Source organism: Lolium rigidum, chromosome 1 (genome assembly GCF_022539505.1).
Source record: "Lolium rigidum isolate FL_2022 chromosome 1, APGP_CSIRO_Lrig_0.1, whole genome shotgun sequence".
Classification (NCBI taxonomy): domain Eukaryota; kingdom Viridiplantae; phylum Streptophyta; class Magnoliopsida; order Poales; family Poaceae; genus Lolium; species Lolium rigidum.
The window spans coordinates 60,822,969-60,841,490 of record NC_061508.1 but is presented as its reverse complement, the minus strand read 5'-3'; the positions used below and the strand labels follow the sequence as shown (position 1 = coordinate 60,841,490).

At 46.2% G+C, this 18,522-nt stretch overlaps 2 protein-coding genes across 2 annotated transcripts; one reads left to right on the top strand and one right to left on the bottom strand.

The window, feature by feature from the left end:
* Window positions 1–5,107: 5,107 nt before the first annotated feature.
* On the top strand, window positions 5,108–7,220 carry LOC124708624 (benzyl alcohol O-benzoyltransferase-like). Its single transcript, XM_047240302.1, has 2 exons — window positions 5,108–5,746; window positions 6,345–7,220. Exons 1-2 carry the CDS (start codon window positions 5,108–5,110, stop codon window positions 7,218–7,220), a joined length of 1,515 nt encoding a protein of 504 aa, XP_047096258.1.
* A 6,747-nt stretch (window positions 7,221–13,967) lies between these two features.
* On the bottom strand, window positions 13,968–16,495 carry LOC124674004 (shikimate kinase 2, chloroplastic-like). Its single transcript, XM_047210050.1, has 9 exons — window positions 16,276–16,495; window positions 15,752–15,798; window positions 15,599–15,653; window positions 15,334–15,494; window positions 15,141–15,223; window positions 14,917–15,046; window positions 14,539–14,617; window positions 14,372–14,436; window positions 13,968–14,262 (listed from the first exon to the last, which is right to left on the bottom strand). The coding sequence occupies exons 1-9, from the start codon at window positions 16,478–16,480 to the stop codon at window positions 14,194–14,196; spliced, it is 894 nt and encodes a 297-aa protein (XP_047066006.1). The 5' UTR covers window positions 16,481–16,495; the 3' UTR covers window positions 13,968–14,193.
* Window positions 16,496–18,522: the final 2,027 nt, after the last annotated feature.

Sequence of the window (18,522 nt, the reverse complement as noted above, 5' to 3'; positions counted from 1 at the left end):
TCAAGGAATAAGAGCAGCTACCGTTGTGTATGGATCATCAGATGGCTGATCTAGAAGGGGGCGAGAAGCTATCCCAACTTGCGCAATTCGTTTCGCAAGCCCATCCAAAGGCACATCCAACATGATAGAGGGACTTTTCTTCATGTCACTCCTGAATGAAAATAAATAAAAATTGATCGAATAACCTTTGCATAGTGATGGGTAGGTTTATCATGTGCAACATACCATTTCAGCCGTGTGTGATCGCCCGATCTATACTAGTGCTCGCGATTTATCAAACATATTTTCAAATTCGTTCAAAAAAATCGAAAAGTAAATACCTGTATTTTCGTTTGGCTGTATTTTTTACGGTGGTAACCGGAAAACCATGTGTAGGCGTATTTATTTTTATTTTTAATTTTATCGGACATGCATGTATACACAATTCAAAGAAAATAACTACACGCCTTATCTCCATTCAACTAATCTTTATTTAAAATAGAGATAGCTCGTGTATCTATTTTCCATCCGAACGGATATGTAGCTCCTGTCTTATAAATAGGTAGCTTGTAGTATTTTTTATTACTTTAATGTACAACAGATGGAGCTAAGTAATAAATAGTGTTGGCCTAACTGAAGGTACAACATCAGGAATTCTTTGTGTACAGAAAACGGACGGCTGGCTGGCTACCAGACTTCTTCTTTTTGGTAGGTGTGCTACTTTATCGCGTTTGTTATGCGCCTATACAAATTTCATATATAGATAGATATTTTAAATCTCCACCATTAATATATATACTTAATAAAGTTCACGTGTTATACCTCACATGTTATACGGACGTGCCAAACATGACTATAATGTTACGTAACTATTAAACTCTAGATAAATCACAGCCGTAAGTTTTAAAAATAAACATCAAAATAATTAAGATTGTGTGGCTTAATGTGGTTGATTTATTAAACATCTGTATATTGCTTTTAGTATGGTCGAAATAGTGTCTCCATTATAATATTCGAGTACAGGTACCAAAAGTACTGTCGAAAATACCACTCGAGATTTATCAAACATATTTTCAAATTTGTTCAAAATATTTCCAAACTCTTTAAATTTGAGAAAATTATATAAATACCTGTATTTTCGTTTGGCAGTATTTTTTCTCCATGGTAACCAGAAAACCATGTGGAGGCGTATATATTTTTATTTTTATTTTTACCATGCATGCATAGCTAGTCTCCTATACATAATTCAAAGAAAATAACTACACCTGTTATCTCCATTGAACTAATCTTTATTTCAAACGGAGATAGCTTGTGTATTTTTTTTTCATTCAGACGGATATGTAGCTCCTGTCTGATAGATAGATAGGGTATAGTTTTCTTTTTCTTTTCTTTCACATAAAACATAAAACAGATGGAGCTAAATAATAAATAGAGTTGGCCTAACTGAACGAGTAAGATCAGGACTTCTCTGCTGTCCACATGCAGCCTACCGGACTTCTTCTTTTCAGTAGGTGTGCTAGTTGATCGCGTTAGTTATGCGCCGATACATGTTCCATATATACATAGATATTTTAAATATCCACCATTAATATATATACTTATTAAAGTTCATGTGTTATACCTCGCATGTTATACGAACGTGTCAAACACGACTATAATGTTACATAACTATTAATCTTTAGTTGTAACCAACAAAATAATTAAGATGTGTGGCTTAACGTGGTGGCTTTATTAGACATTCGTATATTGCTTTTAGTATATAATACATAGATAATAGATAATGTGGCCACTGGACAACTGACAGGATTATTTATACAAATTATGAATACAAAATAAGATTTACGAAAAACCAGAAGTAACTTTACCTAACTCCATTGTTTTTTTACATTATTTTCACCTTTCCCTATTTAGAAATTTGTAATTTTTAATAAGTTCCATCAGTTTACTTACTCCCTCCGATCCGAAAAAAGTGTCTGAAAGGCGATTTTGCAAACAAGCCCAAGAGTTTTATTTTTCCTTATCCCGCACTCCTAAACGGAACCAAACCAACGCACGCCATCTCCCATCTCGCGCACGCAACGCACGCCCGAAGCCGCGTCCTCCTCAAAGCCGCGTCCGCCCATCCCCACCGACGCCTCCCTCCTCATCAAAGCCACCGTCGCCGCCCCAGCCGCACGCAGCGCAGCTCCCCGCGCCGGTCGCCGGCCGCCGGCCGCCGCCACCCCAGCGGCGCAGCTCCCCCGCTTGTCACCGGCCGCCGCCACCCCAGCCGCACGCGGCCCAGATCCCCGCGCCGGTCACCGGCCGCCGCCTACGGCTGCCCGCTCCGCTCTGGTTCCGGTGGCCCGCGTCCGCGAGGGGGGTCTGCTCCTCGACGCCGCACTCTGTCCCTGCGGAGAGGACGGGATGTGACTGGACCGGGGCGAGGAGGCTGTTCCCGGCCATTGTTCTGTTCGTGAAAGTGCTGGTCGCTAATCTTGTTTTGATTAATTTGGAAGGGGTGTATTGTAAAATGTTATTATACTGTGCCTTCGGACACTTTTTTCGGATCGGAGGGAGTATTTCTTTTGGTCATTTTCATTGTTGACGCCTTTGCTCCCTTGATTGTTCATAATGATTATGTGCGAAATTTTCACCATGTCACTATGGACTTTGCTTTTACGTGAGCATGAAATAAAATATAGGCTATTTTGATTTGATAGGGCTGCCAAGGTTTGGAATATGGATCTTTGACTCTAGGCTCCAAAAATAAAAATAAATGATAAAATAATCTACCTTTAAGTTATGAAAGTCCTGAAAAATACATAGGATGCATCTTTGCGAGTATTAATGATGAGTTACATCTTGATGTGCGCAAAACAAAAACAAAATCATGAACCTTCATAGTGAATAGTGCATGTGCTACGAAATCATGGCATATCGTAATTGACGGGTACATCGACTACCACAATTAATAGGATTATTTGCCAATAACGTATAATTGCGATATATCTTGGTATAGAGCAACATGGATCAACACGGCCGGTTCCATTGCATTGAGATAAAACAAATGATATCGAGAAAAGGGAAATTCCAATGATATCTTTGAAACGAGAAAACCCAATGGTCCCCTGCACACAAAAAGCAGCGGTGATATTACACAGACCACCACATGCAAAGCATATACATTTTATTAGTCGACAGAAGATTTGATGAAAGTGAGTACCAGTGCTACTGGTTTTTGAAATATTTGTAAATTTTACGTTAATGTTTCAATAAGTTCATAAAATTTATTTCCTAAATACACTCGTATATCCGGAATACTCATGCGAAGTTTCGGAAGAAATTGTGTTGTATTTTGAGCTACATGAAAAAAAACAAATTTATGGTCGTATATATGGATAGTTTTGTCATAAGTTTTTCTTTTTTATATAGTTCATAATACAACATATTTTGCGCGCGCTTCTTTCAATCGATGGATCGATTCCAGGCAGGATGGAATTTACAGCTGGGTGCCTCTCATCCCACCTCGTCGGGTAAGGGCATCTACAGCGGCGCGACGCAAACGGACGCTCAGCGACCGTTTTCGTCCGCCGTGACCGGAAATGCGTCTGGCACCACTTCCAGCGGGGCGATGCAAAGTGACCGGGCCGTCCGCGGAGAGGCAAACCTGGCCCAAATATGTGCCTCGGATGCGTCTCTGCGGACGTCCGGAAACGTCCGCTCGCGTCTAGCGGACGTTTCGTTGGGCCCGCCTGGCAGCGACCCTGCGTCGATGCGTCTTCTCAAACGCGCCAGCGACTGCGCCGCCGCGTCGCTTCGGCACTCTGCGCCACGTTAATGGCGACGATGGCTCGGCTGCCGAGCGGCCGCCCACCTTCGCCAACCACGTTAATTGCGACGCCACGCGTCCCGCGGCCACCGCATGCCGCCGGCCTATATAAAGGGCCGCGCGTTCTTCTTCCTCATCCACTCCTCCAAAGAAACCCTAGCCGCCACAAAGCTCGACCGTAGCGCTGCCTAGGTGTTCCTGCGACGCAGCCAAGCCCGCGAGGAAGTCCATGGCCGGTCCTGGTGGCCGGCGAGGCGGTCGAGGCCGCGGCCCTGGGCGCCCCCGTGGCCGGGGCAGGGGCCGCCGTGGTGGAGCAGCTACGGCCCCACGCTCGTCGTCGCCTGCGCCCTCCTCGTCCTCGCAAGGAGCGCTGCTTCGAGTTCCTCCTCCGCATCGACGACGACCCACTCGCCATCAAGAGGCTACCGGACAAGTTCGCCGAGTTCGTCGACGGCGTCGAGTCGGCGCAGTTACAGCTATAGGAGGCCAGCTGCAACTTCTGCCGCTGGACCGTGGAGGTCATGTTCGACGGGCAGGGCAAGATGTACCTGCACACGGGGTGGGACAAGTTCGCCCGTGACCTCGAGCTCGAGCCCGGCTGCCAGCTCACCTTCCTCTACGAGGGGGACGGCGAGATGATCGTCAAGGTGTTCGACGACACAGCCTGCCGCAGGCACTACCACACCGACGACTCTGGCTCCGACACCGATAGTTAGAATGTCGAGTGTTCTTTCTTTGCATCGAATCTAGCTACGGGCCAGACGAAGCCAGTAGTCGAGGTTTCTGGATGTTCGCCTCATCGGTAGAACCAACAAGGGCACCATCTCCTCCCGCTGGATTTTCCAGTTTGGGTGATTGGGTGTGCCCTCGAATGTTCTTTCTTGGCAGTGAACATACGGAAATCAACACAACTGGCTTTTTAAAAAACAAATTATATTTGTGTCCATCATGGTTCAAACTATGTGTTAGTTTGTGTAAACCATGTTCCAAACTATGTGTTAGTTTGTGTAAAATCATGTTTTAAAATGTTATATTTGAAACTATGTTTAAATGAAGAAGAGGAAAAAAAAAAGAAAAAAAAATACGTCGCCCCGCTAGAGCAGACCCCACGCAAACGGACGCGCGGATAAAAACGATCATTTTTACGTCCGTACCGCGACGCAAACGAACATTAAAATGCGTCGCGCCGCTAGTAGGAGCGATGTTCTGTAGCCGCTTACAATCTCACATTGATGTACTATAAGTACACGTGCAGAACTCTGGAAGCCAACAGGGTAGTAGTTGTTGCTTCCAACTTGCTCCGAGACCATCCTAGCTATGCTCAGCTGCGGGGCTATAGTCTGGCGAGCGAGGGCAGCTGCCCGGGCTCTGCCCAGCATCCTCCACAGAAATTACAGCAGGAAGGAGCAACGATCTCCATGGGTGAACCCCTGCCGGCCTCGTCAACTCAGCTCAGATGGCTCTACTCACAAGCTAACTCCGCCCGTGGATATGCTAAAGCAGACCAAGGAGCGGGTGCACACGCCGGCGACGCTGGCCTACGCCGTGCGCCGGCGTGACCCGGAGCTCGTCGGCCCGGCTGCCCATACGCCCCGGGAGACGAAGCGTCTGTCGGACCTCGACGACATGGAAGACTTGCGCGTGCATGTGTCCTTGGCCCTCTTTTACCGCGGCGGAGACGACGGCGTCGACCCGGCCGGCGTCATCCGACGCGCGCTCGGCGAGGCGCTGGTGCGCTACTACCCGTTGGCCGGTCGGCTCAGGGAGGCTGAGGATGGGAAGCTGGTGGTCGACTGCACCGGCGAGGGGGTGCTCTTCGTGGAGGCCGACGCTGACGTGCGGCTGGCAGAGCTGGAGGCGGTCGGGCTCAGGCCGCCGTTCCCTTGCTGGGATCAGCTGCTCTTCGACGTGGAGGGCTCCAGCAGCGTGCTTAACTCTCCCTTGCTACTTATACAGGTAATTACAATACTATCTGATCCTGGAAGGTTTACTGAAACTAGCATTTTTTCCTGATAAAATTAATATATATATCGTGAAAATACCAATTACATTCGATATCTACAGCAACATTCTAAAAATAGGTTCTAGTGGTGTAGTAGTTCTTATAGCCGCAGCACAAACCCCACCGTGATAACACCTAAAGTTTAAGTTCTCTAAAAATGATGTCTCCAACAAAAAAAATAGTACACACGTGTCATCGTCTCTCAATCATAAGTCTTCGGATTTTTTTTCTTGAAAATAAATCTTAGGATTTTATCATGAAGAAAATCCACACTCATAGATCTTAGGTTTTCGCCCAATCATAGATCTTATTGAACCTAGATAAATTTATTAAACATTTTGTCTAAACCTACATCAATTAATTTGGATTGGAAAAAGTTGCAATTTTCAATAGAATATCGTCAAGTATTAACTGAAATTAGGTAGCATGATGAATAGACTTCGATGACATCCTTGAACAAGCAGAACGCGCAGTTACAGAGACTAATTTTTTTATTGAAGTATTGCATGGATACATGATCTAATCTAACCAGAACTGGCGACGATCGACTAGGTAACGCGTCTGCTGTGCGGCAGCTTCATATTCGCGCTCCGCTTCAACCACACCATCTGCGACGGGATCGGCATCGCCCAGTTCATGAACGCCATGGCGGAGCTCGCACGAGGTCTCCCGTCGACGACCGTCGAGCCCGTCTGGTCCCGCGAGCTCCTCGAGGTGCGCGACCCGCCTGCGCCGTCCTTTACACACCGCGAGTTGGACCAACTACTTGAGCCGCCTCCGCCGGCCGGCGATATGGTCATGCGTTCTTTCACTTTCGGCGCATCGGACCTCACCGCCATCAAGAAAAGCCTCCTCCGCGACACCGCCACCACCTTCGAGGCCCTCGCCGCGTTCCTCTGGCGTGCTCGCACCGCCGCGCTTGAGCTCCCTCCAGGCGGGACTGCGTCGCTGGTTTTTGTCACTAACTTGAGGAGCGCCGCCGCCGAGATGAGCCTACCCACGGGATACTACGGCAACGCTATTGTGCACTCCACGGTGCTGGTCGACCCGGCGGCGCTACGTGGCGGCTCGCTGGGCGACGCCGTGGCGCTGGTGCGGCGGGCCAAGGCCGCGGTGACCGCCGAATACGTTCGTTCCATGATCGACGAGATGGTGCTGCTCGGCCGGCGGTACTTGTGGCCGGCCAACATGTTGGTGATCTCTGACGCCCGACGTCTCGGGTTTCACCGCGTCGACTTCGGGTGGGGCGAGCCGGTTTACGCTGGCCCAGCCGACGCTGCCTTCGGTCTGAGTTTCTTCATCGCCGTCAAGGATCGCGGTGGGGACGACGCAGTTGCCGTGCCGGTCGTGCTGCCCCGGCTGGCAATGGATCGGTTCGCCGCTGAGGTGGAGAAGCTGTTAAACACTGTGAAGCCTCAGTTATCTTAGCTACGATTGTATTTCCTATTTCCTTCGGTCCTTCCGCTTGCTTAACTTTCAGTTGGAGCCTGTGTGCTCCATCCTGGTGGATGCGCCATGGCCGGGTGCATGTTTGCTTCTCGTGGAAACATTTGGTTTTTGATGTTGAATATATAGTTCTTATCATGGGTTCGGTGCACATGCCGCATAATTTTTTTTCCTGTTTGCTTCTCCCGTAAACATTTGGTTTTCAATGTTCAATATATAGGATTTATGTACTAGCCAATTATCTCAAAAGACCGATTTACTGAAAAAAGGCTAGACACTATATTTATATTCAACAGAATAAAGGAAACGCTCTTATACATAGCTTCCTCGATCCAGCTAGCTTCTCCGTGCGACAGGCAGACGAAAACGACTCCAAGTCTTAGCACTTCCACACATGGTGAGGTATCAATGGGAAATGCTACGTGTATGGACAATTCCTGCATAATTTTCTTACGGATTCAAAACACGGCCAATCAATTCACCGTGCAATTTCCGTAGGCAACAGTGTGTCCGTAAGTCTAGGATTACTGCGTACCAATTTAGCCTCTGCCCCATAACAAATGATCATATGGAGAGCACGTGTGAGTTTGGGAGAGGTACTTTTGTCATTTCGTCCTCAAAAGAAAGGTAATGCTTCTTCGACTTCTTCCCGTAAGTTGTTGAGAGCATATTTAGTTGTTATTCAAAAATGAAATGGAGGAAAACCCGGGGAAAAACAGTCACAACAAAAAGAACAACACCCTAGAGAGAGGATTTTCTGACGGAGCCGGTTCCTACCGGGCATCATCCGACCGGTAGTGACTTCGTAATTCGTGCTGATTTTTTTCTAATTTGTTATTTATTTACTATGATATAATATATATCGACGCGGATTTACTACCAAGGGTGGTACCTATGCATAGGGTAGCAGCCGTTGGATAGAAGGAGTTCAGATTCTACTCATGGCCAGATCAAATACCCAGGAGCACTTTTACTGAACGGACGTTTGTGCTCCGTGATTGCATGCAGTCTAATACGGCAGGGAAAAAAGCTGCCACAACTTTCCAACACCTTTTTTAACATGATTTCACACATTGTGTCGGCCACGGTGATGACCATCCGTCGTGTGAAAATTTAGCATTTTTTACTCCTTTTGACAATTTGCACCGGCGACGGTAGCTGGTGACGGTTGCTAGCCATACCGTATGCAATGTGTGATTTTTTACTAGTTTTCACACATTTTCATCGGCACGGTACGGTTCAAACTAAAAAATATGTCCTACGGAAGTCCATGGTATTTGGTAAATGGTAGACGTTGCTTTGTGGTGGTGCAATTAGCAGTAGGATTTAGCACATCGCACTGTTATGATTTAGCTCTCACATTTTTATGTGGCTGAGCTAGTACAACATTTCTTTCCGAGCAAACCATCCGTGGATTCGCGATGTCGTCTGCTGTCCCAGCAGATGGGTGCTTAATTTCTGTTCTTCGCCCACACATTTTTGATTTCTTCCTGCCTAATATGGATATTCTGCCAACGATCTTTCCACTCAAATGCTAGCCTTTCTTTTTTTTACAGGTTGCCGTGCGGGCCGAGACTTCGAGCTGCTTGGAATTACGGCGCAGTTGAGAAGGCTTTACGTGAATCAGGTGGCAGGGGAGACGGTTGCATATTTCTCCCGCGGGCAGGACAGGTTTTCCAGACGATTGAAGAGGCAAAAACGAGGAGATGGTGTTTTTGTTACTGAGAAAATCGATCATACCATTCCGAGTATGTACGAGACGTCGAGGTTTCCGGCTGCCGCGCAGCTCGCAATAAGCTGTCAGCAAATAAGCAGTAAGCAGCAAGTGCTGGCACGAATGGCGATGCACGTGTGCGATGCCTTCTGGCTCACATACTTGCTTTTTCCCAACCTCCAAAATCTCTTGCAACAAATTTCTGAAACAAAAAGAATCTTCTATCTGATCCAGCACCATCTCTCGCTTCAGATAGCACAATTATTTTTTTTAAGATAGAAACCATGCTATATTATACTAGTATTAAACCTGAGGTAAAAAGCATCACAGGCTATAACTCAGTTAGTCCAGCGAATGGAAAGCCGCTCCAATAGACCATTATCTGGAATGAAATTAAGAGCAAGAACTTTCTTTTTAACCGTGTGAGAGGGAGAACTGGCCACAGACGCTCTGGATTTTTTAGAAGCCTATGCTCTAGCTGCTAAGTAAAGGCCCTTCGATGGGCACTGGACAACAGCTTGAGGGAAGAACATCACTAATCCCCTCTACGTACTGCTGCTTCAACCTGAAGGTCCTCCATTAAAGGAGGTTGAAGAGGAGAAAATAAGCAAATTGAGGAATGACCAACTCATGGATGCAAGAGACGAGGGAGAAGAATATCATTGAAGAAGGATCTGGAGCCAAAAAATGGACAGAAAAACAAGCATACAATCCCTCTACGTACTGCTGCTTCCTCTAGCATCAAATACATCATGGAAAAACGATTGCCATCCAAGATCACTAATACTTCATTGCTGCGCCGCTTGTCGTTGTTGCTTTGTCGTCCATGCCGATGAACCTCTCTATCTTCTTGCCTGCGTCACACGCCTCCTTCCCTGATGGTGTCTTCCTGAAATAAGATGAGAAGATGTAAAAACCTTAGAATAGCACCGCCTGATGTATACATGCAACAAATACTAACTCTAAAGCAGACATTTGCTCTGAATTACTGACTGAACATGTCCCTTTGAGCACTCTAGAGCATAAAGTGAAACTGGGCAGGAAACTTAACACCTGAGAACTACAGGGCTGGAACTGATAAGTTCAATACACTACACAATGCACATCTAACTGTGACTCATCACCACTTGCTTGTGTTTGATCAATCTGAAACATCAAATCCAACCTCAAATGAATGTACACAGCAAACCCCACAAATTAACAGAGTAAGGTCAGAAAGAGAATGTAAAAGTGGAGATCAGAAAAAAGGAAGGGGAATGTATCAGTATCACCAAGGCAAGTGCGGTAGGAAATAAAAAATCTCACTCTTTGAATCGCAAATCACAAAACCATCGACCCAGCAGCAATAGAGTCTTGTACAAGGATCTTACCTCATGCATGGTATCCCCTGCTACGTCAGCCAATGACCCGGCGGATGCAGCCACAGCAACAATTATGGTCGAAACTGAGCATGCATCGGCACATACTAGTCATTGAGTTAACTCTAATGTTCTCTCCCCATCCATACCCAACAACGAGCTGACCACACCGTGCTCCACCTCCAGCTGGTCCAGGCTAGCTCCAGGACACGAGCCACACCGAGCTTCGCCTCCAAGTCCATGGCCCATGCGGCTGCTCAACCCAGCCCCAGCTCCACACCGAGCGACTCTCCCGAAGGGGAATGTGTTCGTATCACCAAGGCAAGGGCAGCAAAGAAATAAAGAATCTCACCTCCTTCAACTGTAAAATCACAAATCCATCGACCCTGCATATTTTTTCCTCCCAGCCCCAAATCGATCAATGGGCGGGGTGAGCACGGGCTGCCTCACGCAAGCAAGTTCTGTGTCGGCAGGAGAACAAATCTGCCACAGCCTGAACGGGCGCCGCCAGACAGAGATGGGGTGAGGCGGAGCGCACTTGCGGACGGAGATGGGCGTGAGATGGAAGGCGACAGCGAACAGGAGCTCCTCCATGCGGGCGTCAAACGGGAGCCCCTCTGTCCATCTTACCTTGCAGACTGCGCCCCCCGTCGGGAACCGCAAGCTTCTCCATCCGCATCCCCGGACGCGCGGAGGTCAACAAACTAGGAAATAAGATCGGAGAAAAAAGGGGAAAGTGAAGACCAGGAAAAAAGTAAGGAAAAAGTGGATGAATCAAAAACACAAATAGACGCAAGAAAAGAGAAAAATAGGACACGGTGGGGGTCGTCGGTGGTGGGATTCGTGGTGGGGGCGCGTGGTGGTTTCCTCGGCAAGGAGGCAGGGTGGACCGCCCACGGGGATGAGCTGCTGATCCCGCCGCGAGCCCTTCACAACCATGCGCCCGCCCGTCTCCTCCCATCTCTCCGGTCCGCACGCCGCGTTGATTTCTCCCCGTGCATGCTGCCGTGCAGGAGGAGGCGGTGCAGCGGCTAGCCGCCGGGGCAAAGGAGGTGAGCGAAGGTTGGGGAGGGGAAAAGGGGACGGGTAGGGAATGTGGGACAGGGATTCAGTAACATTGAAACAGCATGGCACGTTGTGCCATGACCTCTCATCCACCCTACACTTTTCATCTAACGGCTGCTATCAATCGATCTGAAAATTTTGCTAAATTTGTCTTTTTTGCTGCGCCCAAAATACAAAATATTTTTGATTGAAACTTTCCGTACTTACAACATGATTCGTTGGCAACATGTATATTTTTTATTTTGAATTTTTGTGATGATTTTCAAAAAAAAATTAAAAATCATCAAAAAATTCAAAACAAAAAATGTAAGTATTACCAACGAATCATGTTGTAACTGCGGAAAGTTTCAATCAAAAATAATTTGTATTTTGGGCGCAGCAAAAAAGACAATTTTAGTAAAATTTTCAGATCGCTCGATTGCAGCCGTTAGATGGAAAATATAGGGTGGATGAGAGATCATGGCACAACGTGCCATGCTGTTTCAATGTTACTGAATCCCTGTCCGGGAATGTGGGGTTGGGGATGGGATGAAGAATGGCTACGGCAGGTGGGGTTGCAGAGTGGATATGCAATTTTCGATGTGACGACGTTAGCAACTTCTGTTAATAAGTTGTGCTCTCTAGATGCAGTTTCATGCTCCCTATAGAAGATCTAATGGCTGGATGTATATGTATAGCTACCACCCATGGTAGCCCACTATTTTCCTAATATATATACGATATTTGTTAGATATAAATAAATCTATATTGGAATTTTGTTATTTCAACAACATAATACATGTATTTCACACATATTTGAATTATTATAGTTACTTTTATTTAAAGTATCATGAATTCCGGTTTATATAAATAAATTACGAGATTCTACTAAATTTTCTTTTAGATTTCAGAGAAGTATCATATAGAGATGATATACACTAGATATAGGAAGGGAGCCTCACACGAATCACGAAGACCTGAACGATAGATATGTATCCGGTAGTTACCCGTTGCGTTAGAAAATACTTTCCGCAACACCCCACACATGCAACTTCCTGATGGAAAGACAAATCAACCAAATTCTCTCAACCTACTTCAGACTAAAGACACATGGATCACCACATCACAAATAAGACACACTAAACGGATACGAAGATGCTAATTGGGTCTCTCGAGCATCGACGGAAGTATTCCTTGTGATGCCCCTCTTCTTTCTATTCCCTCGGAGAGACTTCTCCGCACTCCCATGTGAGAGAGAAACTGCACCGTCCACAACACTACTCTCTTTAAAGCCCAACGCCTCACTAGATGGTGAATCCAGAATTGAGATCTCCATGAGTTCACCTTCACTTGCTCAACGAATAAAGGCAGAACCGGTTCCCCACACAACTCCTCAAGTTAGAGAACCGTCGAGCTGGCCCTAGCACAAGGAGGGAAACAACAAAAAAGGCCTCGTCCACTCTCATCGGCAGAGCCCACATCAGGCACAACCAAAGGGCAGTTTCAATTGACAAACCTGATGAAGGTCCTGATGTGAGCAGTTTTGTTTGACCGTGCTTTTATCGATGTTACTTTTCGTCCCCTTAATATTCAGGTATTTATCATGTTTCTTGGTAGGTGCTCTGCATTGAATTTGTTTTGAGCCCTTTTGCCTCAGTGAAAACACGCATGGCAGCAACAAATGATACCAATTAGACCTTGCCAATGCAATTACTGAATATGTTTCTCAACTGTCACACTTCCAGCTCGACACTCTGCAAATCATGAAACATGTCCCATAATACCAATTGTGTATAGCTTTATTATGAAACATTTTGGGGAAAATCGCCCATTACAGCATCAATAGCACACTCAGGAACCCTCCCGGGACAAAGTGGAGTTTACATGGCATTTAACACCTAATTGCGCAAGAACATGAGCTACATTGTATGGCTTACTAAACCTGGTCGAACACTCAGAGAACCAAGTATGACTTTAAATGAGATCTTCAGTAATCGACAACTCACTGGAAAAGTATGCCTGACGACTGTTAAGCATCCAGTTTCTGTAGAACACTCCTTATTTCTTTTCTACGGAGTACTTGAAAAAACTGTTTGTTTAAGAAGGCCACCTTGTCTCAGCCAATCTTTGCGTTCGCTGGGCCACAATAAACAAAATTTACAGCGACGTTTTTCTTTAAAAATGAACGTAGCCAGGTGAGCCATGGCTCCATGTGTCATAAACAGTCCTCCCGGCCTCCCAGTAGATCAAGTCTTGTGTATCCCATCAGTTTGACGACCAAACATTAGTTCAGAGACAGGCCTTGCGAGAGATGAGTCACCAACTCATACTCGTTTCATATACTTGCAGAGGGTCGTTGGATGTTTCTTCTCTTGAGGCTCCAGGCTAGGCCTACTCCAGGCTTTGTAAAACGTTGAGATACCAAAAAAAAAATGATATAACTTCTTTTTTTTGTTTCTGAAAGGCCTTGATGTTCATGTTCGATTTATTTTTCTCAACCTATTGTGCTCATTTTACATTTGGCATGAAGTATATCACATCAGAAAACATGAGTACACAAAAGTTTTCATATGAATTTCACCTAAAAAGAAGATCCCACTTACGGAAAAGATAGAGTGAAATATGTAACTGCAATGATCATTCCGAACTGTGGAACTGTCACATTAGCACCATCGGCTATTCTCTTATTTATTTCTGAGCATGCGCAAGCCCATCTCCTCTTTGGGTACAAAGAATAAATGAATAATGTTGAGGTATAAAAGAATAAACATACAGAGTACAAGAAAAAATGGGGGCCAAAATCTACAGGGCTTGTATCCTTCGTATCTTTGTGATCAACTTATAAGTCTTCAAATGGGCCACTGGCCATGGAGTGCTCATTGACAAAATTCTGAATCTTCTGTAGGGCCTGAATTGCAGCAGGACATTACATCAGAGGAAAATTCGTCTAAGGGGTGCGTTGGAGAAAGCATGGAATGTCAATTGTACACGAAAAATTGACTCAATATGTATCATACCTCAATCGCGATATCAGTTGGGGTTAGCTGAGAGACATCTCCATGACCCTGTTTAGCTGCAATCTCTGCACAGATAAATGGAGACACTTATTTTCTGCTGAACTAGAAATTTGCTCAGGCACAAATAAATGGTGACCATGTGGCACAAATCTATGAACCTAACATACCTTCTAGTGAAACCCTTACATCGGCATTAGCATAAGCATCCCCTCTTTGCTCCGCGAGCAGGCTAAGTTTCGCGAAAGCCTGTGGCACAGACAAAAGCACTGAGTCATACATTTTAACTAGTGGGAACAGGGAGAAAGACAAATTTCTACAGCCAATGTACATGTAGAGGGTTTAAAAAATTGCATGGATGTTTACTGCCATTCTTTGTTGTTTCTCATTTAGTGTTTGCGCACAAAGTAACACAACAGCGATATCATATTTTATGGTCGTAAAGCGGGTCAGTGACAAGATACGTTGTAAGCATGCTAAAACACCCAAAACAGAGATCAGCGTGTTAAAAAAAAAAAAAAATGGTTTCGAAGAATGAGAGCAGCTACCGCTGTGTATGGATCAGCAGATGGTTGATCTAGAAGGGGGCGAGAAGCAGTCCCAACTTGTGCAATTCGCTTCGCAAGTGCATCCAAAGGCACATCCAACATGATAGACATACCTTTCTTCATGTAACTCCTGAAAATAAATAAAAATCTAACTATTATTCATCCATAGGAGAAAACAGGATAAAATAAATAAAATGGTGACGAGATCAGAGCAATTCCAATACCAGTTAACTGGCCGAATAACAGCACCGCCTCCAGTAGCAACAACTAACCGCTGCATTGAGGACAGATCTCTCAAGACGCTGCTCTGTACAACGAAGAGGGCAGATAAACTAGAAAATATCAGTCCATAAGTCTTTTAATTCTTAGTGCTACAGCGACGCACAATCTACAACAAAACTGTACACCAAGCATTACCTCATTATCTCTGAAGAATGCTTCACTATGAACCTTGAATATTTGAGCAACAGAAGGCATGCCAACTGCCTGTTCGACCAAACTATCGCTGTCAAAGTATGAATAACCCAGCACTTCGGCTAATATCTTGCCCACCGTACTCTTTCCGGAGCCCATCATTCCTGCATTATGAGCAGCATACTCTTATTAATTTAAGACACAAAGAAGAAATTCTCTGTTCTTTACTCCTCGGTAAGAGTAAAAAAGGATAGGTGCGGGAACTTACCAACTAGGTAAATACAGCGCCCGTTCAATTCGAACAGAACCTGTTCTGCTTTCCTCTGCAATTACAACACACGTATGTCAGAAGCGACGCCCAAAAAAGAAAACAGTTGGCTCTACTATTCATATAAGGAAGAATTCAGTGTAAGATGTAGACCTTTAGCAACAGGGCTTCGTCAACCGAGTTATGCAAGCTCTGCTGACCTGTAGTACAGGAAGGCCACAAAGAAAAATCAGTACGAGTATGTGTATGTCCTAATAAATAGCAACTAGTGCCTCCATCCCATAACCAATTCAACGACGAGCTATCGCGCGCGCTTGATTTAAGTTCCATCTACATCGTCGAACACGGACGGGATAAGTGTTCTCTGTCCCTCCCCCACCACCACAAGTGTGCCAATTTGACCGAGCAAAGCGATCACCTACCTACCCCCAACAACTACCTAGCTCTGTTCAGTCCACGGGCAGCCACGTTTATCGACAGCAGAGGAGAGCATCCCTTCTCCCAACAAATTTTGCCACGAATTAACCGATGGAATTAGGCGGATCGCCAAAGCTCCAAAATTTATCATACCCCACTATCGCACGATTTTTCCCAGAGCAGAAAGAATCATGCTGCATCGTCCCAACCCCCAGACAGAGTCTCGTGGATTCAACCGAAAAGGCCGGAAAACAACATACCTCTGGATGTCTTGACGCAGCAGAGCGGGGCGACGGGCTTGGCCCCGCGAGCCCGCAGCGCCGCCCCTCCAGCGGATCCTCCGATTCGCAGGCTCCCCGCCCGGGGCCGCCTATCCCCGCCGACGCCGAGAGCCCCGCTCCGGCTCCCGCCTCCGACGACCCCGACCGCCCGCGTCTGCATCGCGACGGCCGCCTCCATTGCCATCCCCGGTCGCGAGGCTGCGTCGCGCAGGACGGGATCCTCGTACGTAGCAGGTGGGTAGGTAGGTAGCCGTAGCGCGCGCGCGTGCGAGGTCGCAGGGCGGAGCTGGAGCTGGTGGCGGCGAGTGGTGGTCGCGATCCCGGTCTTAAATAGCGTCCGTGACGACGGTAGGTTGGTCCAACTCGGACAGGGCAAGACGCTGACGCCGGAGTGGCGGGTCGCTGCGTCGGTCTCATCATGTCAAGTTACAGTTTCGCCCCTCGTGACCTTAAACTAATTCTTGCACGTGAAAGGTGAGATGCAGTAAAAAAAATCAGATATTGAAATGCAGGATCGTGGAAATGCGGTGTGCTCTGAGTTCAACACGCCTGGCAGCATTTTTTACAAATTCGATAGTTCTTAGAAGTTCACCCTATAATGTTTTTCTACAAGTTTAATTATTCACCACTCTCCCTGCCTCCCCGAGCCTCCGTGAAACGGCAAGAATACAGACTCAGCAATAATGGTACCACCATGTCTTTGCAGTATGTTTCTCCGCGGAAAAAAAATGAGGATTGTAGAAAGTTTGTAATGCATGATGTATTACTCTGGTGCATATGCACACATATAGGTACAATGTGGGCTCACCACGTTCTCGACTATACGAAGAAGGAGGGGGGCATATGGTAAGAAATACACCAGAGAATATCTACTCAACAAGGATGCTCATTGAACAACCGCATCATTACAGAAAATCCCTAATCAAAAATTAAGAAAAAATAAATTCTTTGGACTCACCGCCCTCTTCCAACAGCACGATTCGATGGTACATCGCTCCTACAACCCCGCCGTTGGGGCTAGCCTGACATTGTTGCCTACATAAAGGAAGTCATCAAGACTATAGTTCATAGGACCTCTTGTCACGGAGAAGAACATGTTGATGGGGCAGCCCACTGGCGGATCTTAGTGGAGGCCAAAAGGGGCCATGCCTTCCCCCCCCCCCCCCCCACCCCCCAACTCAATGAAAAATTACACAATACTACTTAGTATTTACCATTTTTTACCATACAAAATAGAAAAGATTTTAATCTGGCTCGCTCAGGTTTCATCTAATGTCTTTTTACCCCTCCTATAATTATGGTCAAGGTTCGCCACTAGGGTAGCCTGAATCCCTCGATCAAGTTTCGATGTCACCGCTTCACGGAACGGTGTTTGCATAAAATATTTGGTATTAGTGTCGATGCTGAAAGAAGTGGGGTCGAAGCACAAGAAACCTAGCCTCACGGTTTTGTTGATACGGCACAAATCCACACTGCCACTCTACAAGGTCGAGACGGGGCCAAGGGTAGGAAAAGCTTATCCGCCTGAGCCATCGCGGCCACCATCAGAGTGATGCCACCACAAAATCCTAACCTATCTACACGTCGGAGACAAAGCTTGCGGGAAAGGGGGGACCACTGGGGTTGCTGATGGAGGAGAGGGCGGGGAACATGTTGCATCCCTTTTCAGCGGTCATGTTGGAGAGGGGGGAATACACACATGTCTTCCTCGTTACAGAAGAGGAGTGGCCACATGACAAGAGGTGAAGAAGAGACAAAATTAGTATGTTCTACTTTGACGTAAGGTACATAGAACAAACCGGTCAGCAAAATCGCTCCCTCCATGCCTTTTTTTGACCTCTCTTCTTTCGCTCTACTCTACGGTAAGGCTTAGTTTCCTAAACCCTATGATCTAAGGGTGAAGATTTGCAAGCATGTACTGCGTGGGGTGTGTTCGGAAGTGATATTCGATCTGCAACTACCAGATCTCATTGTTCGCAACGAGTAGCTATTGTGGTCTTCGAAGTCTCATATGGCGACTTAATTGGAAAGTGTGTTTGCATCTGTCACTTTTCCTTACTGTGTGTTCAGTGTATTCTTAACCTCTGGCAACTGATGAGGAAGCTTTAGGAAGAAGACGGCCAATATGATTTTCGATGTAATTTTATTGTTTATTGGTCATTTTGTGCGTCTTGTTGTCCATCACTTGTACTGTTTTCTCGTTTCCTTAAGGAATATCAGATATGA

Excerpts from the sequence above, each read along its gene's own strand:
- LOC124708624 (XM_047240302.1), top strand. The coding sequence starts at position 5,108 with ATGCTCAGCTGCGGGGCTATAGTCTGGCGAGCGAGGGCAGCTGCCCGG. Across the intron at positions 5,747-6,344 it reads CTCCCTTGCTACTTATACAG|GTAACGCGTCTGCTGTGCGG; the intron begins GTAATTACAATA and ends ACGATCGACTAG.
- LOC124674004 (XM_047210050.1), bottom strand. The coding sequence starts at position 16,480 with ATGGCAATGGAGGCGGCCGTCGCGATGCAGACGCGGGCGGTCGGGGTC. Across the intron at positions 15,799-16,275 it reads CTGCGTCAAGACATCCAGAG|GTCAGCAGAGCTTGCATAAC; the intron begins GTATGTTGTTTT and ends CCTGTACTACAG. Across the intron at positions 14,263-14,371 it reads CAACTGATATCGCGATTGAG|GCCCTACAGAAGATTCAGAA; the intron begins GTATGATACATA and ends GCTGCAATTCAG.